Source organism: Salminus brasiliensis, chromosome 23, assembly GCF_030463535.1.
Source record: "Salminus brasiliensis chromosome 23, fSalBra1.hap2, whole genome shotgun sequence".
NCBI lineage: Eukaryota > Metazoa > Chordata > Actinopteri > Characiformes > Bryconidae > Salminus > Salminus brasiliensis.
In genome coordinates this window covers 12,977,564-13,004,789 of record NC_132900.1, presented here as the reverse complement: position 1 = coordinate 13,004,789, position 27,226 = coordinate 12,977,564, and the positions used below count along the sequence as shown (strand labels likewise).

The window sequence follows — 27,226 nt, the reverse complement described above, 5'->3', positions numbered from 1 at the left end:
GGTATTAGCGCCTGTGACAATTCACTGCCAAGGTAGCAATAAACATCTGACTGTTGACGTCTGCATAGGCTGTTTTCAGTCAGTGACGCCCCTGTTTTTTTCCATTGCCAAGATAATACGCAAGAAATGTACCTGAATAAACTTCATTGCAAGACCACCACGCCCATCTGTGTAGATATATTCACAAGAACCATTTCTATTTAAACAATGCAGGTGGAAGGCATGCAAATAGACTGTTGGCGGAGTGTAAGACAGCAATGAGCATTACAATGCGCATGGTGTAAGATATGTATGAATTGAGGAGCAGTTCAGCCCATTGGTTCAGAATCTTTTAGTCAAACTGATCATCCCAGTTCCACCTTGTTAAGGGAAAATTTAAATGCCAGCTCCTCAGTTTACTCTGGGTTTATTGGATAATACAGTGCATAATGGATAAAACAATAATAAATTAATTTTGTTCTATAACATTATGTGCCTTTAAATAATTTTGTGCCTATTCCTCAAACAAAATACCTCAGTGTAATTACTTTAAGTGGTTGTTTGTCATGAAGCAGAATGGGGTGTTACTGTTATAATTGTGTGATCATTTAAGAGCACATTTTAAATTTGCCATTTTTCACAGTGTATGAACTCTAATTCCATAGACAGAGCCTTACAGTGGCAGCTGCTAATCCACGCTCCTCTTTCCTCGATAGAATACTGTGGGAGGACAAAATAAAATAACAGTTATTTTAAATAATTAAATTAAATACAATTTTCAGTAGTCGTTCTAAATTCGTTTAAAATATTTTAATCAGGAAATGTCATGGAAGAGTACATACCCGTTCCAACATTGTTGCCAGAGCAGGAGACTGTAAAAAAACAAAAAAAAAAAAAAAACCCAGGTCAAATCAGATTTTACATCATGCTTAGTGGCTTAGTGAAATGGAAACCTTACATCATGAATAAGTGTAATTGAGTAATATCTGAGCTAAGCACATTTCTGTCCACTTACTTTTCCTGATTGTATTTTCTCTTTGCTTACTTTCTGCTTAAAACAACAATATGGTAAATTGGCATGTCTTGCTCCTGGGCTCCCCCTACGGCCGAGAAGTGTAATTCATGCTTTGAACCGCCACAAAAGAACATGTTTTTCTGGATGAGCTGAGAGATACAGTTCCGCCAGTGAAAGAAGCATGTGGGCTGGCGTGGTACAGTAACATTATCGCATTTTACACAAATATGACTCAGGTTACACAGTGTTACACAGTTCTCGAGAAGATTATTCTGCTCACTTCTCTAAAGTTATATTCTGCAGTAAGCAGCGATGCCCAGAGTAGCACATAGCTTATTACAGGTCAGTGGGGCATCCCAAAAATGTTGAAGCTATTATATTAAGGAAACAATGCTACACAGTGTTGCTTTAACTAAGGGCTTAGGACCCTGCTGCTGTATGATGTTTCAGACACTTGAGCTTCTGAATGATCCAGTCCAGATACAGTATGTAGGGGGAAACGGCATTCCATTACATTCAGTATGTTATGCAACTGTTATGTAATAGAGCTGTGACCTAGAAGAAGTAGATGATAAGAGGTAGAGGTTGCCAAACCCTCAGGGATTGCCTGTGACCCTGTTCTTGTAAATGTAATCTTTTGAGATTTTTTACAGATATTCTGAAATTCAGATAACATAATAAGATCATAATTTTATACAATCACTCAGCATTTTATTAGGAACGCAAAACTAATACTGAGTAGGGCACATCACTCTACTAGATTCAGATCCGGTGACTGATTAGGCCACTAAAGAACATCGAACTCAAGGTCATGTTCATGAAACCAGCTTGATATGACTTCCGCCTTGTGGCATGGTGAATCATCACCCTGGTAGTAACCGATAGAAGATTGTGGCCATGAACCTCAGCAGAAATTAAGACTCATCAGACTAGGCTATATTTTTGCAATCTTCAGCTGTTCAGTTTTGGTAAACCTCAGCTTTCTGTCCTTGGCTGACAGAAGTGAAACCCAACATGGCCTTCTGCTGTTGTAGCCTATACACTTTCAGGTTTAACATGTTGTAGAGATGCTTTTCTGCTCACCACAATTGTACAGTGGTGTTAGCCTTTCTGACAGTTGACACAATTCTGAGCAAATTCTGTTAAAATCCCAAAAGATCAACAGTGGTTTAAGAAACACTCAAACCAGCCATCTTACACCAACAATCAAGCTGCTCTTAAAATTAAGTTTTTATCCCAATTCTGATGGTTGATATGAACATTAGCTAAAGCTGCTGACCCATACCTGCATTATTTTATGCACTGTACTGCTGACACATGATTGGCTGATTAGATAATTTGCTTGAATGAGTAGTTGTTCCTAATAAATAGCTGAGTGACTCTGCTGAGAATCTCAGAATCCTTTGAAGTTTTGTCTGTTGTAATGATACTCTAATGCTAAAGGTTAGTTTAGTATATGTTTAATATATATTAATACTTTAATATTAATAATGAATTAAATAATTAATATAATTTTGTTGTTATTCTAACCATGATGGTATTCAGTATTTTTCAGATATACCAGTTCAGCCAGTATTCCTGATACACCAATCAGCCATAACATTGATACCACCTGCATAATATTGAGTAGGTTGTGCCACCACAAAAGCTCTGCCAGCTGGAGGCATGGAGCTTCCGAGAACCCTGTGGGATCTGGCACTAAGACGTTAGCAGCGGATCCTGTAAGTTGTGAGGTGGTTGCTTACCGAAAACCAAACTTACACCAAAACCAAGATCTGCCTAAAAGGCTGCATAGCACCCAGCCCTTGGTAGAGGCCACTGTTCACTGTCTAATGTTATGGCTGACTATGGCTGAAATATTTCAGCAGTAAAACAAAATCTTACCTGAATACACCCTCCTAGGGCAGAATGAGACCTTGGATCCTTCGCTTTTTATGGGGGCCACCACCACAGTGTACACCTCCCCACACACTGTGTGAGGGATGTCGCACCAGTTGTTTCCCTGCACTGGGGTGCATGTATAGTTAGAGCTGGTGCCATAAAGGTTGGCAGAGTAGCCGTAGAGAAGGTCTGACCCCCGCCAGTAGACACGTAAGGTGTTGTTGGCCATTGCGTACAGCCTCACGCCGGAAGGACAACATGCACCTGAGGTGGAAGACAGAGAGAGAGAGAGACCATGGAGACAATGTTAACGCCCCCAGGATCTTCCATAGTGTCTTAAAACCCCTGGGAAAATATTCTGATATATTTTTTTGTTGATTCTTAATACTAAACTTAGATGTTTTTTACCAATTTTATTTGTGTTACCATGGCAACGTACACAGCCTTGAGACAAAGGAGTTGCATTTTTTTTATCTTTTTACTTTGGTAGGGTGTGGTACGAGTGGATATCACCCATGACGGTGCTGCACCAAGACCTCCTGCCCATCCCCGGGACCCAGTCACACAATTCTGAAGTGAAACAGAGAGGCGACAGGCACCAGACGCAAGGGACGGCGGGCTATGCGTGGCACCCTCTCCCCCAAATCATAGCCTAAGCTTTAGCTCGTCAAGTTTAGACTTGAAGAAAGGACGGAGCCATGTTAGCCTTGTAATTGGTATGGTACCTTAACCTGACCCACTGTTAGGAGCGATCATTCCACCCCCAGACGAGAGCAATACTAGTGAAATTTACTAGATACTAGTGACATTTATTACACTTTGGAAAGATTTTTATAAGACATAATTTGTACATTTACTCAGGGGGCCCTGAGGAGCCAGATTAACTTTAGTTAGAAAGAAATCAGATTTAGGGTCCCAGGGGCTTTCCTTGCTGATCTTTAACGCGAAGTGCATTCTATTACACTTTTTTTTCCTCTGAAAATGAGAGTATTATTTGCACATGTGCCATCCCGACCAGGTGCAGGTCATATTAAAAACAAATCTATTGTTTGGAGGGCAGGACAGCTTATAGTTGAAAGGCATGACTCATAGTATCACTAATCAGTATCAAAATGCACCTGTTATTCACTGCTATTTATGTAGCACGAGAAGCAAAAAAAATGGAGCATTGCTGTTTTGACTGCATTCAGCGACAAAAGCATTCATGAGGTCAGGATGTTGGATGATCACCACCCCACCTCATCACCAACTCCCCAACTCATCTCAAAAGTATTGCATGAAGTACCATCCATCATTGCAGAGAACAAAGCTCAATTCTGGGGGGCTTTTTACCCCTCTAGCCCACACCTAGCATTATGCGTGGTACCAACAGGCTCTTGTTTATCTGCTACAGAGAGTCCTATTCTGTTAGTACTTTTCTACAGTGACTATCCAAGCTGTGAGGTGCAACTCAATGGGTGCAACTTAAAGTAGCTGAATGCATTCATTAAAAGGGGTGTCCACAAATATTTGGACACATTCTGTGGGTAAAACACTAAACCTACTAGGGTATGAAATTACAATTTCATTAAGTATAAATATAACATTGAATCTGCTGAAACAAAAATTTCATATCATTTGGGCCCCTTTTGGGCAGTTAACATAGTGCTAAACTGGGCCTTAAAGGGAACCCCGAATGTTAAGACTTATTAAGACTTTGGTATACCTTAATGCCATAGTGTAGATTGCCAGTACTGTTAAATTTGATGTATAAACCAAATGAAAATATTTGGTTGTAATCATACAACAAAAAAAACATGACAAGCAATAAGCACAATCCCACTACTATCAGACTGACACTGTAGTCATATGGGTGCACTGAATGCAGTCCTATGCATACGACTATCAGGCAAGTTCTTGCCTTGTGTGATACAATGCTCTAGGTAAAGCTGGAAAGAATGGATTTGATATATATGCTGGTCCTCATGCAATGCCCAAGAGAGTGGCAACAAAACCGGTAAAAAATAAATAAAGTGCTCTCATTTAGCAATATTATTAATATTAAGCATGTACACCATACTAAATACATGTCAAACATGTCTTCTGAACCAGGGTTTCCTTTAAAGCACACCTATGTTGCAATATCATGGCTGGATTTTTCAACAATACCAGCCCTACACATTTATTAGGCCTGTTGCTATGAGTGTGAGAGCCTGAGTGAGATGCATGGCAGGTAGCAGAGTGTAACTTACTGGAAGAGAAGCCATGGTAGGTGCACTGGGATACATGCCCCGTCATGCTTACGGCCTCCACTGAGACGCTGTAGTTGGTGCCACATGTGATGCATCCCATCAGGCAGTGTGTGTCCATGGTGTGGCACTTTGCATGACCTCGCGGTGATGTCAGTGAGGTGATGTAAGACTGGGCTCCGGTGGCATGTGACCACACCACACTGGTCATGGCCTGCGTCACCTGTTCCACACTGAGGTTGCTGGGACAGCAGGGACCTAAGACAGCAGGGTTATTGCACTTTACTACACTTCACTACACAAAACTTTCCCAGGAGTACTGTCCTTCCATTGTTATAAGCTCCATAACACATGCACCACTGCCATATGCCCCCCTGGTTTACTCAGTGTTTAACACTGACAACGATCACTTATCATTGGTTAACAATTTGGTACTCAACAGCACACAAAGGCTATGTTCACACAGCAGGTAAAAGTGGCCCAAATCCAATCTTTTTCATCATATGTGACACAGATGTGTTAATAGCAAACTGCACATTGAATCTGCCATTTTTAGATCTGATTTGGACCACTTTCATATCGGATGCATGTCAACGCAACTCAGTCTGAACAGCCAGATCGGCATTTATGCTACTTGTACGTCAGTCCATGTTCTTTAGATATGCACGCTGAGGAGAAAACGGAAAAAAAGATAATGTAAAAATGGGTCACGTGATGATTCTCTTTGCACGTTACACGTCAGGTCAGGATTGTGAACTGTTCAGACGAATGTTGGATATAGTTCATGTTAAAAAGGTAGTGTGAACAGCCACAAAAAACACAGATATGGTGAGAAAAACGGATTTGGGACATGTGATCAATTGTAGCCCAATATGATCAATTCCATGTGGCAATGTAACTGAACAGTGCTTTGATTAGCTTCAGTTGTTTTTAACATATGTTATAAATAAACTTGATATAAAAAAAATTAACTACACTTTTAATTGTATACATATTTTATACAAAACATTATCTAGGGTCGTTGGCATTTGCTAGATGTGGCAAAAAACGGGACGTCCTGAAAAACCCTGAAAAATCCTGAAATTCAAAGACTAGTTTTCCAGTCATGTTAACACCTAGAAATGAGAGAATTTTGAAACAATTCTTGGAAATATGTGTGCTGTCCTGGAAAGCAGTGCAAGCTTGGGTTATTTAGCCATTGTATATTTGGTCTCAGCTGTTGATGTTTGTAATGCTGCAGGGTTGCATAGAGTGGACAGATGAACTCTCAGAGTAATCCTGGAGTATGTGGATGAATTTACTGATTTTAAATGGTAAAACCACTTACTATTATACACACACACACACATGTGAATGTCAACCTTGTGACATCACTGATATATGTATAATGGTATTATCCAATTTAGATGTGAATGCTCAGTTCCTGCATCCACTTATCTGGAAAAGTGTTATTACAGTTATTATTATCATCTCTCAGTACTTCTGCTGATGCTTTCAGAATCGTCTCTGAAGATGTGTCCAGAAGTCCAGTATCTGATGCACATACATTAATTGACACTTCTGCGAGTAATAGTATAAGAAAAATATTTATTATGGAAATTTTTTGACGTTCCCTGGTGCTGAAGCAGAGGGTTTGCAGGTAACTGGTACGTGTGGTACACACTTGGTTAACAGTTGCCAGGCAACTCATGAGAGGCATCCGATATTTAGTCATTGCTAAGCTCTAAGTAAAAACTAGTTTGTATGGCCAACCCATGTTTCTGTACTTAGTAAACTCTACGTTTTCTAGCCTGTGTTTTTTTAACTTGCATATAGCTGGTTCAGCGGGCTACTGTACTCTACCTGTCTCCAGGGCGACGCTATAACTGGGCAGGCTCTGGCCCACTGAGGTGGTGGCGTAGGCGCTGACCTCATAAGTGGTTCCACAAGGCAGGTCGGTTAGGTCACAGGTAGTGCCGTTGGACCAGCAAGTGAGGCTGCTGGCACTGCCCACAGCATTGACGGTGTAGTTGGCTTGCCTATTGGGAGCTCTCCACTGCACATGGATGACTGAGGAGTTCACCTGAGTGAGGTTCAGGATCTCAGGAGCGCACGGGGCTGAAACAGACAGAATGCAGTGTCAGAGATAAGACCACCAAGACAGATAGAAGCATTAAGACTATATGTTGTAGAGTAACAGACCACAGTACCCCAAAATATGTGTGTATAATGTATTGTATAGCATATTCAAACCCTTAAAGGCGACATATTATACCACTTTTCCAGAGGTTAACACAGTTCTCTGAGGTGTAAATGAAATGTCTGTGACATGCTTTGGTCAAAATACCTCAAGGGTCCAGCACCAATTCCGCCCTAATTACCCTGTCCAAACAGCCCAGTTCAGAACAGCCTGTTTGAGTACTTCTCCTGTAATAACAGCCACTGTCCACCCCACCTCCCACAGTTTTTCATTGGTTCTCTCTTTTAGTCTGCAAGATTAGGTCTTAGACTTAATTACCAAGTGTATTCTTCTTTGTCCCTGTTTTCATTAGCTAGCCAACATTTACTTCACCTTGAGTTCACAGCTCTCTCTCTCTCCCAGCTTCTGTACCTGGCTTCTTGTCCTTAGGTTTCCCGCTCTTTGAACCGGGATCACTATACTCTTTATAGGCAGTTGGTTTTCATTTTCGGCTGTCTGCAGTCTAATTTTTTGGCAACATGACAATTTTGAATTTCTGTCAGCCCACAAAAAACAGGGTTGTCTAATCACAAAGTTTGTGGGTTGGTAGGCATGCCAGATGTGGCATCGTAGGGTGTGTATCAGTGGCACAGTGGATTTGACACACGTGTCAATGCTAGGCTGGGAGTGATCCACCACCTAAAAGATGGTTCCCACTTCCCACAGGAAGTTGCTAGGCTATTGCTACATGGTCACTAAGGAAAACTATTTTTTGGTGGTTAAGGTAAAATGGCTCGGTAGTTGTTATGGGTTAGGTAGGTAGTTGCTGTGTGCTTGCTATGGTGTTGCTATGGTGTTGCTAGGTTGTTGTTTGGTGTTGCTATATAGCTGCTATGATATCCCAGGTGGTTGCTGTGGTGTTGCTTGTGGTTTGCTAGAGTATTGCTAGATGGTTGCCAAGCAGTTGCTTTAGTATGCTGGGTGGTTACTATTGTGTTGCTAGTTGGTTGCTTTAGTGTTGCTAAATGGCTGCTTTGGTATCCTAGATGGTTGCTTTGGAGTTGCTTAGTAGTTGCTAGGTGGTTGCTGTGGTATCCTAGGGGGTTGCTATAGAGTCGCTTGGTAGTTGCACAGTGCAACCATAATGTGTGTGTGAGAACATGCGTAGAGGGTACCTGTCTCCTGTGTGTGTGCTGAGCAGGTGTTGTTACAGCCGCTTATATCGCTGCAGGGACGGATAACCACACTGTACAAGCTGTTGCAGGTGAGGTCAGACAGGGCACATATGGGCACTGTGTCACTGCAGTGAATTGTGTCTGACCCCTCTGCTGCCACGGTTTCATACAGCTCAGCCCCACGCACTGCGGACCAGCTGATCTCCAGGGTTTCCGTAGACACAAGAGAGACGGACACATTCTTGGGACAACAGGGAACTGGAAAGGAAAGAAGGAGAGCAGGAAAGAAAATAGAATAGAATCAAATAGAATTGAATTGAATTTACTGAGTTAACACGGAGGTCATTAAACTCACACTGAATTAAAATCCCTTGTCATATTAAGCAACAATAATCAGATAAATTAACAATAATCATTAAATATAATAATTCAGCAGATTATAAAGCTTTTGCTGCCACTGAATCTGTAAAACACACCTGTAGTGTAGTTGAGTATGGGTCCTGGAGGGCTGGAGCCAGCCCCATTGTAAGCGAATACAGTGGTGAGGTAGGTGTAGCTGCAGTGGCAGTTGTAGTAGCAGGTGGTGCTGGTGGTGTTACACTGCTCTTCGGCGCCATCGTCTCTCTTCACATAGGCAACGTAGTAATCCACCCATGGCACAGCATCCCACATCACAGAGCAGTTCCCTACACCCACCTCACCCACATGCACGGAGTCTGGAGGACACGGATCTGGCAGAGGACACGCATAAATAAGAAGAGAGGTTATTCCCTTCAACCCCAACCCACCTTTCAATTCCTCACTCTCGTTGGATCGTTTATTTCATAGCCATTACTGAATGAAGTCTCAAGATAATTGCTCCACTGACACTCAACGTTCATTTTTACTCAACCGCTTTCTCACCTCTCTCCATCTTTTAGTATGAAGTATTTTACCTTTAAGACAGATGTGCGATAGAAGAGCTCTGTTCTAATTGGCTGTCCTGTATGTGGCTTTATTCAGAAAGCACTCAAAACTAAAACACTCCTAAGACCTACAATAGGAATCGGCGAGGCTAAACCGTGGTAGGCTGTAGTTGGCTCTTGTGACACTAGAGGGTCAATGAGTTCAAAACGCGCTGTTTCTGCAGCGTAGTTTCCGTAGATGGACTGGGCAGGGAGTGGAAGGTTTTGAAACTCCAACAGTGTTTACACATATCTGTCAATGAAGCGGAGGGGAATTCAGATTTTCATGACAGGGACCCTTAGTGTAAAATGATTTTGCTTCTGGTAAGTGACACCAACACTATGTTAGTTTTGGTTCCATAAATTAAAATACAGTAATTTATTACTGTAAAAAAACACAAGCTCACTTACACTACTGCAATAGAAACAGTCGCATACAATCAGACACTATGTGTGTGCTTAATATACAGGAGTGCAAATGCATAGATTCATCCATCCATCCTCCGTGTTTAACCCCTAACACTGCAGGTCCTATAGTTACTATTCAAAAACATGTATCTTCAAAATGGTAACTTTACAGGTGAAGGGAAAATGTTCTTAACTTTGAATGGAAGTCAATGTAAACTAAGAGTTTATACACATGTGCAGGGATGTGCAGGAGTGTGTCTCTACAGAGGATGTGAACTACACATGTAATGTAACCAGGGTGCCCAAACCTTTACTAAAGAGTGAATGTTTATGGGAAAGTGAAAAAGCAGGAGATATGAACTCAAGGTGAAGTAAAAGTTGGCAAGCAAGTGCAAATAGGGACTAATTATAACAAACTTAGATGAGTAACGCAATGAGTAGAAATGCAGGTGGGAAGAGCAGTGGTCCAGTATCGTTTAAAGGCACAGACATTCAAACCAGTCATTTTACAAAGGATGTTTAGACAAAGTAAAAAAGGGTAAAAGTGGTGAAACAAAAGGAATTCCTTCCATTTAGAGCATTTCTATTGGTCTATTTATCCATAATTATTTACATAGTGTACAGAGAAGACTAAAACTAAAAACGAAGATACATGTTTTTCATTGGACAGCAGCAGTATTCAGTAATTAATCTGAGGACTAATCATCCTGTCTGCTAACGTCTGCTAAAACAGATCTGTGAGTTATGGAGTTCTGAGAATGAGGAAATGATATGTGGGCCCACATACATATAAACCCTTGTAGTTTAAGGACGTAATGTGTAAAGGTGTAATTTAGTTGTTGGTGTGTTTATTTATGATTATGCAGCACTTGCAGGTAAGCAGGGCCTCTGGCTGGGACGGGCTGCTGGGTCCGGCTTCGTTCTGGGCGGTGACGATCACCATGTGGTCTTCACTGCAGTTAAGCGGGCTGATGACACAGAAGGTCTCTCCAGAGGAAGTGCAGTTCTGACCTGTGGAGCTCTGCGCGTAGTAGAGGTCGGCACCTCGCACGGCCTGCCAGTACACAGCCAGGCCCAAAGACCGGCCCAGAGTCAGTGATACCTGCACATCCCCTGGCACAGGGGGGCCTGAAGAAACACAGTGTGCGAGAGAGCAAGAGAGTGACTTAGACCAAACTTATGAACGAGGGTTCCTAAAGGCCACAACACAGCATGCTTTAGGGTTCACACATCTTCTCTATGTCCAACATGACTCGGTAAGGGATGTGAGTGTGTCTCTGTAGAGGAGGTAAACCAGGGTGCCCAAACTTTGTAAAAACAGGGACTAATAATTATAAACTTAGAAGTCTAAGAATTTGTTTAGCCAAGATGAGTAGCGCAATGGGATGAGCAGTGGCTCATTATCATTTAAAGGAACAGGCACTCAAACCAGACATTTTACAAAGGCTGTTTAGACAAAGTGAAAAAAGGATGCTGTTGCTGCAGGACTTTGTGGTTTTTGACAAAGCATGTCACAAAGATTGTATTTAGACTCCAGAGAACTGTGTTAACCATCTAGGGTCTACAAATTCACTGGGGTGTCACATTGAATGTTTCTCAATATTTCTATTAGTATCTTTGCAGTAATACAGTGCATTAATACAGTAAAGAAATGTTCCTTAATGTGGAGAGTCTGCCCTTTTGAGTGCATCTCATCACGTATATGACTTACAATCGAAGTTGTGAATGGTTAAATAAGGGCTGAGATACTCTTCTGGCTCTCACGCCTGTCTAACTGGTGGATATGGGTATGTCTGTCTAGGTTTTGTGTAAAACTGACCAATAGACATAAGGACTTAAATTTTTCAGATTTAGAGCTAGATTATCTCCTCACTGCTTTAAAAAGTGGTGCCGAGTGCCTTTAAAGGACGTGAAAATGCCACCAGGTTAACTTGTGGAAAAGGGGAACAACATGTCACTTTAAAGTTTATTTGTTTTAATAAGAACTTGAATTTTGGTACAAAAGGTACATGTTTCATTTTATAAAATGAAAGGCAAATATTCTTGGTATTTTATGGTAATGTTAGAGTTAGATCATGGCTGTACAATATACAGGCCAAGGCTGTTCAAACTGACACCCCAGAGAGTTGGAGAGTTATCCAATGACAGAATAAATGCAGACTTTTTTACCCTTCATACTGTATCTTCACACATAGTATTTTCCCTTTTAAATGTTGTTTTAAAGTATTTTGGCAACACAATATAGTGTAACATTATAGAATACATAATTTGAATGGGTTTTTGGGCTTTTTTTGTACAGCAAAACAAATGGAGATACCAAGTTTTGTGTGAGAGCTACAATACAAAAATGTGTTTGACCCCACACCCAGTCAAATATACATAGAGAATACATACAGAAGTGTGAGTCAGCGCGTGTGTAATTAATTACTGTTCAGTCAGGATAAAAGAACATTATAAAATCACACCAATAGACAGCATGACAGGAAGCATGCTGTTGGAGTAACTCTGTCTACTGTCCAGGGAAGACTTTCTACTAGATGTTTAAGAACTGCTGTGAGGATGTGATTCCATTTAGCAGCAATAGCATTAATGAGATCAGGATGTTGAATGATCACCACCCCACCTCATCCCCAGCTCTTCCCAAAATTATGAAATGGAGCACCATCATTCCAGAGACAGTTCCACTGCTCCACAGCTCAATGCATAGAGGCATTTAGGCATGGTGCCTGTTTATCTGCTCCAGCGTCCTATTCTATTGGCAATACTTCTCTACAAGAACTAGACAAGCTGTATGTGTATGTGTGTGCATTTGCACATCTGTGCAGTAGATTAATGCACTCATTACAAGGGTTGTCCACAAACATCTGGACATATAGTGTATATAGGAAGGGTGGACCTCACAGATGGTCAGTGAGTGGAAGTGGAAGTGACTGTTACAGATTCTTACGTGTGATCTGGTAGATGGTGATGTCGTCTCCAGGGATACCATCAGGGTCAAACGCTGTGGCCTTGATGCAGTAGGTGACTCCTGGCTCGAGGTGGGTGAAGGTCATATTGGTCTGGGTGGTGTTAAGTTTAAGACGGGTGTCGGACCCCTCCATGATGATGGTCAGCGAGTACAGAACCGCATGGTCCACTGGATTCCATGTGACCACGATGCTGTCATTAGCTGGAGACATGGAGAGAAGGGCTGGGGCCACCACCACTGTTGAGAAAGAGAGAGCAAGACAAGAGTGAGAGTGAGCAATGCTTCACTGAGACTAGAGACAGGTTCATACTGTACTATTTTTGCCATGGTACCTTTACCCAGTTTTTACACTTTTATTGGTTGGACATTAGAAAATTAAAAAGTAGTTTGTGTTTACTTAGTTTGTCTTTGTCTTGTATTATTTTTTTTCTAAAGATCAAATATGAAACTAAAAAAATAAATCAAGAGGAGGGGTGCAGTATGCTGTGGTAGCATTGCCCTTTTCGTCCAGGTGTGGTCAAAGTCTGGGTAACGTGAGAGTGAGCCCATGTGCGTGTGAGTGAGCTTGTAAGTCTTTCAGAGAATTCACAGTGAGCGTGTTGATGACATCAATATAGATAAGCTGGTAGCCTTGTTCACCATCTTCAATGTGCTGTAAACGAAAAACTGCTACACAGTTGCTGTCCCTTTTCTCTGAGGTGCCGTATATGGGGGGAGGGGGGTGTTCTAAGGATGATTCTATGGATTCTGACAGGGGTGACTGACAGGGGCCCAAAAATTATTAATTGCATATTGTGACAGAAATGTTGGGGCCCAAAATCCATGGCAGCACCCCTGCCTTTGCCAAAGCCACACAGAACATTTCCTGTAATGAGAACACGTCTACACAGAAAATCCCTGGCTGTATGCTACATGGATAAAAGGGTAAATCTGGATAATGGAAAATGTCCGTAGAATCAAGTCAGTTATCCGACAGGAAAATCAAAGGTGGTTGTGGAATGAATAAAACAGACAAACATTATAGTTCAAAGTATAAGATAATATTATATATGAGTTTGACCCTGAACACATAAGTAGCATGGATACATAGTGGTGCTTATATATATCAGCAATGTCTTACAAAAACCTTGGGTCTCCAAAATGGCAACTTTACAGTAGAAGGAAAAAAACAGTCATCATAAGAATATTTTATTCATAAGTCATTTTCTGTTGCTCTATTCATTATTAAATGGTGCCAGAGGCAATTTTCTTTTTCCAAAAGTGAAAAATGAAGATACGTTTTTTGTCTGACAGCTACATAATACCCTTACTAAATATTGCAATTAAACGGGTGTGCGGCCTATTGTTATGCAGACAGTGGAACAGCTGATTTCTAACTGATTTGAGATCTTTTAAAATCTGTTCCCAGACTCATGTGTATCTACAACTAAAGGGCTCAGAGAACTCTTTGGATCTCGTCATGGTAAAACTAGTCACTTTAAGACAGTTAAGAGCAAACTAAATGTTGTAGGTTTAAATGAGGCAGGCTCCTCCCAAATCCTCCCTACCCTATTATCTGCAGCTGATCCTGATCTTAATTTTTGGTAATGTGGAGGTGCCCTAACTTTCCTTTACTATTATTATTATTATTATTATTATTATTATTATTTACAGTTATAGGTATATTACCTCCATCTTTCAATACTGTTCCAATGACGATGAGAAGTTTAAACACGGTAAAAAAGGCAAATGTGTCCTAATTATTTCACATGACTGTATCTTCATATGGTCGAGACAGTGAGTCTGTGCTGTTAGTAAGGGTTGATACAGAGGGTTAAAGAATATGGTGTTTTGCATGAAATGGGACAAAACACATCCTGCTCACTTTACCCAGGCGTATTCCTTGGGGAGAGGAGACAACCTAGTTCTCAGGGTTTTACCTTTTCATATTGTATTGTGTGTCGTGTCCATGGGCAGCATAGTCACCACCAATAGCAGTAGCCGATAGCACCCCGGGCACCAAGGCACAATGGAGAGGAGGAATAATACTTTTCTATGGCCACAAGTCTAAAATGCCACATCATTGTTATGCAGACAATATGGAAATCTCAGTGGTGGGCTCCATGTGTTGTATTATGATCTAAGGATTTTGTGTGTAATTGAAAATATCTGATGGCTTTCTCTTTTTCTTTTTCTGTCTCTCTCTCTTTGTCTCTGTGGAACTATTTGATCATTTTTTGTGATTTTTATTAGCAAACATAACCAGCACATTTTTAGTGAGTTGAATGAACCCGAAACTCGGATGAGTGCGTGATGCATGTCATGTATGAGCATATAAAGCTAAATGTTCATCGTATTGTGCAGATGTGAACATAAAGTAATAACCTATACCTATACTATTATTATGACCTGAGACAAGTTCAACCGCCCAGAAGTTCAACCACCCAGTAATTGTTTGAGAGACTCGATCTAAGCAGCCATCATTTGGAAATTTGGTGACTGTTCAATGTGGAAATGCATGCTGTAGCCCTATTTAGACAGGATGAAATTTCCATAGGGTCCTGGGGTAATTCTCTCATGAATCGTTAACTAAAAAAATTACAGCCTAAACTGCCTACCGGTTTTCACTTAACTCAGTGAAACAGTAAAAATGATGGTCTACACATGGAAAAAAGGGTTTATGGTTGTTGCTACATCCCAGACTGAGATCATCTGGTATCCTATTAAATCATTTTCTGCATTGTGAAATGAAAACTTTCTGAATCGTGGAACTGAAAATAAAGTTTTGCTTCACTCTGAATTCACTGCTGGGAATGTGCTCATTGGACAACATGATGAAAGCAGTCAGTAAACAGTAAACTCTCTTACTTGCCTTACTGTCATTTCATTGCTGTCCCAATGTGAGTAGAACTCGCATGTCCCTGCTGTCCCTGATCTCAGCTATGGTCTGATAAATTTTTTTATCCTGCCCAGAAACACATCACTGTGTTTTTCCGGGAAGATGTTGCCTCATGTTGGGAAAAAAGTGTAGTTCATCTGGCAAATGTTGAACATTTTTTAAAAAGAAATTTCCCTAGAATAAATTTAGTCCTGTTCAAATATATATATTTTTAAAAATATGTTTTTTACATTCAAATACCATTCAGCTAAACTGTACATCTGTGGGAAGGGCCTTATACTATACACAACAACCTCAGATTAGTCTGTCTATACACAATTCTAGTACTACACCTATAGAGTGAAAGTAAGAGAGTAAAATTAGCTTCTGTACCTACCTTAATTTAGCCAATATATGATTACCTCTACTTACATAATTATCAATACTTATATTAATACTAGTATAATACTAGATCGGCTTACATGGGTCGACACAGACAATAACTTCTCAAGTGTTGAAGGCTCAGAGCACAGAGTGTAATTGTAACATTCAGTTCAGTTCAGAAAAGAGGGCATTATTCAGTGATCCCATTCAGTGATCCCTTGCGATTTTAAAACAAGAAGCTTTTGAATACTCAAATTTAGAAAAAAAAAAGAAAAAAAAAAGCATTACATTGTTTCATTTTAGGACGTTTTTTTTTTTTTTTTTTTTAAATTAAGGTCAAACTTTTATGGTCAGTATAGCAAGACCAAGACTTGCAGGTCGCCAAAATGGACACCAAACCAGTGATAAACCAGTAACAAACCAGTAACCTCCAATATTCCTTGAATATTCATAAATGACACACATAGTAATCAGTGTGCTGGGAGCTGAATTTAGGCCTACCTGTCCTAGCCTGGACTGGGAAGGAGGGCTGGCTTCTTCCTCCACTGTTAACGGACATGACACTGAGGGTGTAGACGGTGTAGGGGCTCAGGTTCAGCACAGTTCCTGGCGAAGTCAGCACAACAGTTTCGTAAAAGAACCCTTCATCATTCTCGGCTCGCAGAACATAACTGGTAGCACCGGACACAACGCCGAATTCCACAGTTATGCTGTCGCTGTGTTTTGAGTATGCCTGGACGATGGACGGGACATCAGGAGCTAATGTAGCAAACAAACAAACAAAAAAAAAATCACTTGGCATTAGTGAGGTGGTGAGATGATGCACCTGGAAATAGGAGCAAATATACACTGTTGTGAAAGCGATTATAATGACGTTTAATGATCTTAATGTACCTCCACAAAACACAAAGCACATTCCTCTTATCCACTAAAACCTTATTTAACCTTAATTTAAACTTTTAAACTCTATATGTAAGCTCGCACTTCATAAACTTTCATCATTTACATGAGTTTCATAGGCTCTAAAATAGAACCCTGTGGGACACCCCAAAAATGCTAAATGTTAAGCGAAACGGCTCTACAATAATTTTTGCTTAGTATTAATAACAAAATAATTCAACTGGGTTTAAGGGGTTAATTAGGACAAAGTATGCATCATCTATTAAAAAGGTAAATAAGGATATTGTTGCTGTCACTCAAAAACCTTTAGTGTAAAAAGATGGTCCATTCATCTTGGAATTTGGATTCAATATAATAAACAAGTCCCAGATTAAAGTTACGTTAAGTTAAAAAGTGAAAATCAATAAAGATGGGGATGCAGTATTTTTGTGTGACAGTGACAATCAGTACTTTTCATAATCTTGAAGCTGTCATGACATCCTGTACACTGAACTGACCCACTTTGACCTATCTTGCACTCTGTCTTAGTCTACCCCAGGGAAGGATTAGATATTGTGGGTCATCAGGTGATTTGATATTCTGTAGTGTGTCAAGTATTATGGGGCAATATGTTATGCAATAAAAGGATAAAGAGTTAGGAATTATGGGACAGAGTGCTAGTCATTATTTAACAGCATAATAGGTAATAAGGGACAGTGGGTTAAGCCATGTTACAGTCCTTGACAATTGAACTGATGGCAGGGCTGTTCTTCTATTCAGTATTCAGCTAGGAATGCATCCAATGAAATGCAATTTAGAACAGACACACTAGTTAGAATAAATGGGATAAATGGGGTGTCCTTTGCTAGCTGATAACTCATTACATCTAAATCCACCCTATTTCATGTTTGTAGGCAATGTATCCACGGATGTTTCTATGAAAACCCTGAATAAAGAGATACATAAAAGCAAATAAAAGTGATGTGTAAAAGTCACCAGTAGTCTCCTCTGTCTCTGCACTGCTCAGCACATTGACGGCATTGTCCATGGCCTCAACTCGCATGGTGTACACTGTGTTTGGGGACAGGGAGTTGACCGAGCCCATGACAGTGCTGCCACTAAACTGTGCAAACACCGGTTGGTCACGCGAGTTCTTCGGTGTGGCTGTGATTTTGTAGGAGCTAGCACCAGAGTGGCCACTCCAGCGCACGGTCATACTTTTGGAAGTAACCGTGAAGACAGACAGAGTCAGGTCTAAAGAGAACAAGAGAGAGTGTCCAGTAAAGTTATTCACCAGTCACGTTCATCAAAATCAACATTATAAAGCTTTAAAAGTTTTTATACTGGTTTATGTTGGTAGGCACATTGCAGCACATTGATATTTAGCTAAACTGTATACTTTAAAATAGTCTATTGTATAAATAGAAAGACTATAATATAAATTTTATGCTGTAAAAATTCTATTTGCCACAATAAATTCCACACTGAAATGATGAGCTGCAAAATATTTTGTACTTAAATACTGCAGTATTTACTTCATGGATATTCTATACTGATATTCTATACAATCCCAGGCACTGTAATTTCTTTATTAGCATCTTTTTACACTTTTAGAACAGTCTACACTGAAATTCTACATTATAAAAAAATCTGCACAAAACTGAAACAAATGTGTCTGTTGCTAAAGATTCTGCACTGAAATTCTAATGCAAACATTTCTACTATGAAATTCAGAAAAGTGTGCACTTTTTTGAGAATGGAACTGTGAGCCTTCAAAATATTCTATGCTGGAATTCTTAAATTCCACACAAATGACATTCTACAAAAAATATTTTGCACTTAAATGCTGCACTTTCTGCATTTCTATTCTTTTACACCTTAATTCTACACTAAAAGTCTACACTAAAATTCTACATCATAAAAACATCTGCACTAAATTTCTGTCAAACTCTGTTGGTAAAAATTCTTTACCAATTCTACACTGCATACATTTCCTATAAAATTCTAAACAAAAGTGTCCAGTGCACCCCAAAAACATCTATGCTTGAATTGTACACAAAAAATAAATTCTATGAATACTTATACTGATACTGACTTATACTGTGCTGCAATAAATAAATAGATACATATTTTGCCCTGAAATTCAGCCCTTCATGGCAGTTCTACACTGTAAAACAGTTTTATGTTAAAAAATTGTCATTTTTTATACTTATAACATTTTACACTAAAATCTACAGTGTAAAAATCCTACATAGAATTTATCTGCATAAAGATAATAAAGATAAAGATGCAATAACATTTTATTCTTTCAAAATTCTACACTGTGAAGTAATACACTTTCAAAACCTGCATGGAAAGTCTATACTGTAATGAACTGTAATTAACTTTTGATTAAATGTATAAAAAAAACATTATGTTTGTTGTCATTCCTTTCTTTATGGTCAAGTCAACTTACATCCAGCAAGATATATTCAGATAAAACTCCAATCTGTATTTTTGTAGCTGATGACTTACAAATAAATCACAAAAAAAAGAAATTTTGCAGTGAAGCATTGTCATTATAAAACATTTGCTTACCATTTTGTGCAGCACAGAGCTGAAAATAAACATAAGAACACAGCAATGAAACACAAGAATGTCAAAAAATATAAAAAAATAACTTTTTTGGACTTGGAATAGGTGGAATAGGTGGTGGGCTATTATTCTTACTACTCTGTCATATGGGGACTTATTATGCTCCATCAGACCCTGGGGAAATAGCCTAGCTACTTCTGAACATCACTCAGCGCGGATTTACATGTTTCCAGCCTGCATTTTGTCCATTAAACTAGAAAAGCTGTTTAAAATCTCAGAACTCAAAGGTTTTTGGGGAAAAGGCACAGCACCCACATAAGGTATAAACTACCATAACAGCATACTTAGATGTATTAACTTTAGCAAGATAACCTAGTTCCAAGCTCAGTTTTACATAAACTCTACCCTTTGAGTAGCTCACTGCTGTCCACATTACAGCACTGCTTACTGATCAGGCATCATTTTCTCCTTTAACTTTTCTTAAAATATATATAAAAAAGTTGGTTTCCTACCTTAGATATGGTAACGGTCAGTAAGATGACTTTTAATAACCGCAAATATTCAGGTTCCATGCCTCCAGTCTCTTTGTGATCTGCTGCCTTGAGGTTGTGTCCTGATATCTCTGTGGGCTGACTGTAGGGCTTTGGTTCCCTCTTTTCCTTTTTTTGCCTGTCCAACAGGTACTTTATTGTCTGAGCGCTCTGTGCGTGCGCCCTCCCTCAGGCGGTGAGAGAGTGGACCAATCAGCACTAGAAGATGCGGCGCGTGCACTCATTTACGCGTGAAGACAGGTGGAGATACGCTCAGCATTAGCTCTGCGTTTTAAAAAACAGAGGGAGGGGCTCTGTGAGGGATCTATGGTGGAAGTTTGAATGCAGCCATTCATTTCAGCCATCCCTTTTGTATTCAGAATCGCTCCTTGGACTGAAGACTCATGGAAACACTGAGAACTGTAACTTTACTACATTAGAGCTGAAACACTACAAACAGGGTATCACCTTAAATCAAGAGGCATAAGATGTCAGAGCTGAAACCTTACACAGTTCCCATATAGGACTAAAATCTGTTTTATATTTTGCATTTTAACAAGTTAATCATGAAATACATGTAAATGACAAGATGGCTACAGATATCAGTGATGTACCATATAGATATGTGGCCTTATAAACATTTTGTTATATATACGTCTTATAAGACATATGAGAGCTTATTTAGGCAGCCAGGTCAACTGCAAGCAGCTCTGGCATTACAATCCTCTATTATGAATGGTTAATGTACTTCAGATTATTAAAAAATAATAATAATCCAGCATAGGACTCTACGTTTATGGTACTTGGTAAACAATCTCTTCCATATAGAGCAATTTAGCTTAGTCTAGCTACTTCTGAACATCACCCAGCACAGATTTACATCTTTCCAGCTTACATTTGGTCCATTGATCCACTAGGAAAGCATCTTAAAATCTCAAGAACTCTTGGGGAAAAGGCACAGCACACACATGCAAGGTATAAACTACAAAAACAGCATACTTAGATAGATTAACTTTAGTAAGACAACCCAGTGGCTTACTGCTGTCCATGTTACAGCACGGCTTACTGATCTGGCATAATTTTCTCCTTTAACTTCTTTAATTAGTAGCAGTTTGTACACAAGACAAAAAGAGAAAGGGACAAAAAAAAGATAAAGTAGGGAACTTATATGGGGACTTATATGATAGTATTTTGCTTCGATTAGCATATAACTATGTAAAAACAATTGTGATGTTTTGCCTTTGCTGTGAAAATGTACATGTGCACATGAAACCAGTCATAGACATGCAGATATACATCTCCAGCTGCACATGCATAGCCAAACAGACAGAACCACACACAGCACCAATGGGGAGGAGCACAGGACTGCCCAGGAGTCACACCACTTCCAGAGGTACCCCTCTTCCCTCCCCCTCTGCGCAGGATTAGTATACTGTTCCGTGAGTGGCCTTCTCTCCCTTAGCTGTTGTAGCGATCTGCACAGGCAATAAAGTGCACTAATATAGTGAACATGAATAGTGAGTGAAACCATGAACTGATCTTTAAAAGGCCGATTTGCAGACAAATCATTCTTTTCAACATTTGAACCAAGATTAGGGCAGTATTTCAATGTGAGAGTGGAACAAGGAAAGGAGCTCAATGCAAAGGTTTGGGCATCCAATCTCAGACAACTTTTACCAAGATCTCAGACCTTAATAAGCTTTTAAGACTATGGCTTGTTATAATCATTGTTAGAAAAGGCCAGATAAAGTAAAAAAAATACTCTGACTCTTCAAGCCTCATTCTAACAATCAGCAGCCATGGTTTACTCTGACAATAAAAATAATCAGCAGGAGAAGGCTGTAAGAAGTTAGCAAAGTGTTTCCTCAGTTCTTAATGTAATTAATTATGGTAGAAAAAAAAATAAATTTCATAAAAGAACACCTTTCCAAATGTTAAGCATTGGAAGAAGTGGATTGATCATGCTTTGGGCTTGTGTTGCAGCCAAATAAATGGAATCAGTTGAATACCATCAATTTCTGGAAGCAAACATCACACAGTCTGTAAAAACAGTTGAAGTTGAAAAAAGGATGGCTTCTACAGCAGGATACTCACCTCAACACACCTCATAATCCACAATGGACTACCCCTAAAAGTGCAGGCTGAAGATTTTACAATGCCCCCTTAAATACCCCAATTGGTGTAGATCTCAAAAGAGCAGTGCATGCAGGATGACCCAGGAATCCTACAGTATTAATTGCGCTTGCGAACTAAAAGACTCTAGCAGGCTGCCAAAAGCACTTGCATGGTGGGCACTCTGCAGAGGAGGTGACCATAGAGGTTTCCCAAGCTTTTTGCCTCCTTTTTATTATCTTGAAACTGTGAAAGATGGCAATAAAAAAACAATCAGTTGCTTCGTCATTCAGGCCAAATGTTGATTTACTAGAGATGTCTAAATATTTGCCTGCCACTGTTTCAGATTCATCTGTTTGAAGACCTTGAACCTTTTGACTGTGGAGAGATGTTCAGGAAAATAGGATTTGATCCTGGAACACTTTGAGAACTATACTAGCATTACTACGCTAAAGTGCTTCAACCTAAATTCTTTGAATATCATTAAAAACATTATTATGATTGCTGGGTTAACAAGATTTTTTTCAAAGTAGCATCTGATCTCAGGAGGCAAAAGAAAGGCTTTCATGCGTAACCCCTAAAACAGCCTAGGGCCCGCCGGCGGGCCAAAAGGCTTATTACAAACTTCTATTACCATGGAGTAGCTCCACCAGTTTGTACAGAAGTGTCTGTAGTTACTGAGTAATAGACCTTAGTGTGTAATAAGGCTTTCTGGGTTACGGGGTTAAATAGAGCTCATTTGTATGAGTGCATACTCAGGCCTGCTACTGCTGTCTCTCTAGAGTCTAGATCACCATTTAACTTATTCTAAAGAAGACATCCAGCACTTACACAGAATACTGTATTGTGTTACCATAGCCTATAGCTACCATTTCAACTCCATTTGAACAAACACATTTCTTGAGTTTCACTGCATGCAATAAGATACCCAAGGAAACTAATATATGTGTCTCTGTATCTTATAACCTCTTTACAGTGCAGTTTTTTACTACACTGAAAAACTGATGATTTAAGCAAACTCAAATGCCTCAAAACATTCAAGTTTAAGAACTCAAATCAGCTGACCAAAAATAACACCCTGAACTGAGTACAAACTATGCATCTTAGTAGTTCCCAAAATTTAGAAAACCTCAGCAGGGGGAAGAGCCTTTTCTTACAAAGCCCCCCAACTCTGGAATAATCTTCCAGATAATGTTCGGGACTCAGACACAGTCTCAATCTTTAAATCTAGGCTGAGATCTAGGCTCATCTGTTTAGTTTAGCTTTTGGTAATTAATGTTTCCCCTTAGATAAAGGTTGTAGGTCCAGGGGTTCGCGGACACAGGGAATTGTAGCACACTGAGATGCTGGAGCTGTCGTCTCGCTGCTTGCACGTGATCACTCAGGTTTGTGGACGGTAGAGCAGATGGACGCTAGCATTTCAGGGCGCTCCCGTGTCTGTGTTACCTTCTGGCTCTCTCCTTGTAATAAGGCTGTTATAGTCAGACCTGCCTCTCTCTTTTTACCTTCTCAGAGTAAATGGCCACGACCTGCTGGAAGACTGCCCGCTGAGGTCCCCTCTACCTGCATCAGACCAGCTGCCACCTACCAGTACAACCAGCAGTCCCCGCCCCCACCCCATCCATACCAGACCAGCTGCACACCCTCCTACCACTGCTACCTGTCTAATGACCATGTTAAAGCCTAAATGGACTTAACTATCTGCAACTATTAATATCATCACTATTCACTATCATTACTGTGGCCATCAACGCCATGACTATATTAAGTTCTACTACACCATGATTAATATATTATGATTATGATCAGAGCAGTTCAACAGTATAGATGGTTTGGTAACTTTTATCAATAATTTATAAATAGTTTTGACCAGAAGAGGACAGGTCGGGTCCCCCTTGTGAGTCTTGGTTCCTCCCAAGGTTTCCAGCTCTGAGGGAGTTTTTCTTTTTTTTCTGTCTTTTACTAATGACTAATTCTGTAAAGCTGCTTTGTAACAACAGTTGTAAAAAGCGCTATACAAATAAATTTGACTTGACTCAACTATACTATTTGTTAGAACCATTAAGCAAATTAATAAAATTTTGCTAAATCATGATAATAATGCTGACATTACTTAAGGCTTTCTACTAGAATTTGGAGCATTGATTTGATTTCATGCAGCAACATGACTGTCAGCGATTGTCACTGAGGTCACAAAAGTATTGGATGGGGCACCACCAGTAAACACAGTTCAACTGCGTTCCTTATGCCCAGTGTTTCTCAATCCTGGTCCTGAAGGCACCCTGCCCTGCAGATTTCAGTGCTTTCCCTGCTCCCAAGGGTGCTCCAGAGAGTCCTATTCTACTGACAATCACATCACTAATTTTCAATTTTCTTTTTAAATGTGCTATTGACATGAAATTCAGATAACTCATAATCACAGCATATAATTCGGTAACAACCCATTTAATACACACATGTCAAGATATTTCAAACTATAGATAGTTAAATTATGTGTAGTAATGACCAATGAAACAGGAAAAAATATTGAACACATGAAGAAAGAGAGGTGCACAAAGCTAAGGAAAACCAGCTGAAATCCATCTGTAATTAGAAAGCAATCCTGCCACTTATTGCAAATTAATATCAGCTGCTGCAACTGATGGCCTATAACAAGGTGCCTCATTACCAAGGTGCCAAACCTGTGAGCTCTCTGAAGAATTGTTGAACTACTGAAGGTTCCAGTGAGCACTGTTGGGGCCATAATCCAAAAGTAGAAAGAACATAATTTCCCCATTAACTGGCCACATCAAGATTTCAGACATAGGAGTGAAAAGAATTATCAAAAGAATGGTCCAAGAGCCAAGAACCACACATGGAGAGCCACAGAAAGACCTGAAATCAGCAGGTACAATTGTTTTAAAGGAAACAAGAAGTAATTCACTTAACAAGCCATCAGTGCAGTGCCACTGCTGCTGCGCCTGGGGAGCAGAGTGTGAGGGGCCTTGCTCAAGAACCCAACAGTGGCAGCTTACCAAGTCCGGGTATCAAACCCGTTTAGCCTTTAAAGAAATCTGATGAGGCATAGAATTAGCAACTTAGGTTGCACCACTGGGGACATACAGTGTATGTTATCTTAATCAGTTGATTATGAAGTGCAGTTGGGCCATTTTCCCTTCTCCTTATTCTTCCCTTCTCCTTATCTTCTTCTGATAGTAGAAGCTGAGGTTCCTATGCCATTAGTTTTCACAACTAAATAGAACCTTGCTTCTTTCTCCCAATGTTCTTTGACCCCTTTGCAGGTAAATTCTGACTACCAGTAATAGTTAGCCCAGAGTGAGTTTAGAAAAACAATCAGTGAAGGGATTTTACGAAGCAGTAGTATTAAAGATGAGTGTTGCATTATGTTGTAAGCTGAATGTTCAGATCATAGGACCATACTTGCACACATAAAATGTGAAAATCGTAAAGCAAACAAGACCACAAGCAACAATAACCTTTCATCAAATTTAGATCTATAAAAATATATTTCCTTTTGCTTCCAAACACAAAACTGGTACAGATTCCAGAATCCAAAGAATCCACACTTTTGCAACCGTGACCAGGCTTACAACATTAGCTGAGACAAAAACAGATAACAAGCACTTTTGATTGACAGCTTTCTCAGCCTAAAAACCTACTATGGGTTTTTGTGGTTAGATTCTGGATTTTATAGAGTACAATAATGAAGATGACATGTGGCTCTCAGAGACTGAGGTAAACACTGCTTGTATTCCATTAACACTATATGAGTGCAGTAATTTAGAATAATATCCTATATACTGTAAACTTATACTGAACTTGAGGTGAGTTTGAACTGGATATTAATCACAAGTACACACTTTAATTCCATCCTGATTACTCCATTCCACATTCATCGAAGCGATGTACAGAGGCACAAAAACAAGTAAATGTATCCCTGTCCAAATATTTATGGACATGGCTGTATACATCACTGCCCCCCCCTTCAGTAAACTATATGTCCAAATGTTTGTGCACACCCCTCCTAATGAATACGTTCAGCTACTTTAAGTGGCACCCAATATAACAGGACTCTCTGGAGCAGATAAACATGAACGTATTGGCACCATGCCTAATGCCAGGTGTGGTCTAGCAGGTAAAAAGCCCCCCCCCTCCCAGTACTGAGCTGTGAAGCAGTGGAACTGTATTCTCTGGAATGATGGTGCTCCATCCAATACTTTTTGGGACGGCTTAGGGAGTTGGGGATGAAGTGGGGTTGTGATCATCCAACATCCTGACAACACTCTTGTCATCGCTGCGTGCAATCAAGTCCTCACAGCAATGCTCCAAAGTCCAGTATAAAGCCAAGTAGTTGGCAACTCTAACTTCAGTAGAATATGTAAGCGAGGCTCATAAATGCTAATTATAATGTTATAATAATGTTAGTATTTCTTGTTGCAGTGCCAGTGCTAAGCTATGCTAGGCCAAACTAGGCTATTTTTGCCATATGAGCCTTCCATTAAAGAAAAATCAGCTGTTTCATTCTGAGGCAAAAATAACAGGGTGGTAAACAGGCCTGTAAAACTGCACCTGGGAATTTTTTCCCTCCAAAGAAAGTCCCATCCTTACTATTTGTACAAACCAAAAGATGTATCCTATAGGACCTTAACATAAACAGTGCTGTTTACATGTTCATGTAAGAAGAGCCTTAATGTTTCCCACAGGAATCCTGGTCTTTTGTGTGAACGTTAACAACACATCAGAGGCAACCAACCCTGTGCTCCACACAAACAGTTCCAGCCTCTCTTGTCTGTCCCCATATTAACTGATGGATTTTATTTATGAATCCAAAGCACGTGGGCCTAGTGCACGTGTGTGTTACTAAGAGTGTAGTTTGTGGTGTGTATTTGATCCAACTGGAGTGTCCATTTCAACTGGATATCACATCCTTAGAGATGTGACTGTGTGTATGTGTGTGTGTGTGTGTGTGTGTGTGTGTGTGTGTGTGTGTGTGCAATGAGAGTCTATCCAAGCATCACATAACATGAGGAGATATTAGCATAACTGTGTATATTTTTTCTAATATCAGATGTCTAGGTGTGTGTGTATAAAAATGCCCTATATGTGTGTGTATATATATGTACCTCTACATACC

General features: G+C 39.9%; 1 protein-coding gene across 1 annotated transcript; it reads right to left on the bottom strand.

The window, feature by feature from the left end:
* Window positions 1–667: 667 nt before the first annotated feature.
* Window positions 668–20,022, bottom strand: fndc7a (fibronectin type III domain containing 7a). The gene is made up of 13 exons (XM_072669143.1): window positions 19,963–20,022; window positions 19,454–19,472; window positions 17,873–18,130; window positions 16,499–16,756; window positions 12,736–12,993; window positions 10,662–10,916; window positions 8,913–9,167; window positions 8,437–8,694; window positions 6,946–7,200; window positions 5,107–5,361; window positions 2,879–3,139; window positions 822–851; window positions 668–699 (listed from the first exon to the last, which is right to left on the bottom strand). The coding sequence occupies exons 1-13, from the start codon at window positions 20,020–20,022 to the stop codon at window positions 668–670; spliced, it is 2,454 nt and encodes an 817-aa protein (XP_072525244.1).
* Between the last annotated feature and the right edge of the window lie 7,204 nt (window positions 20,023–27,226).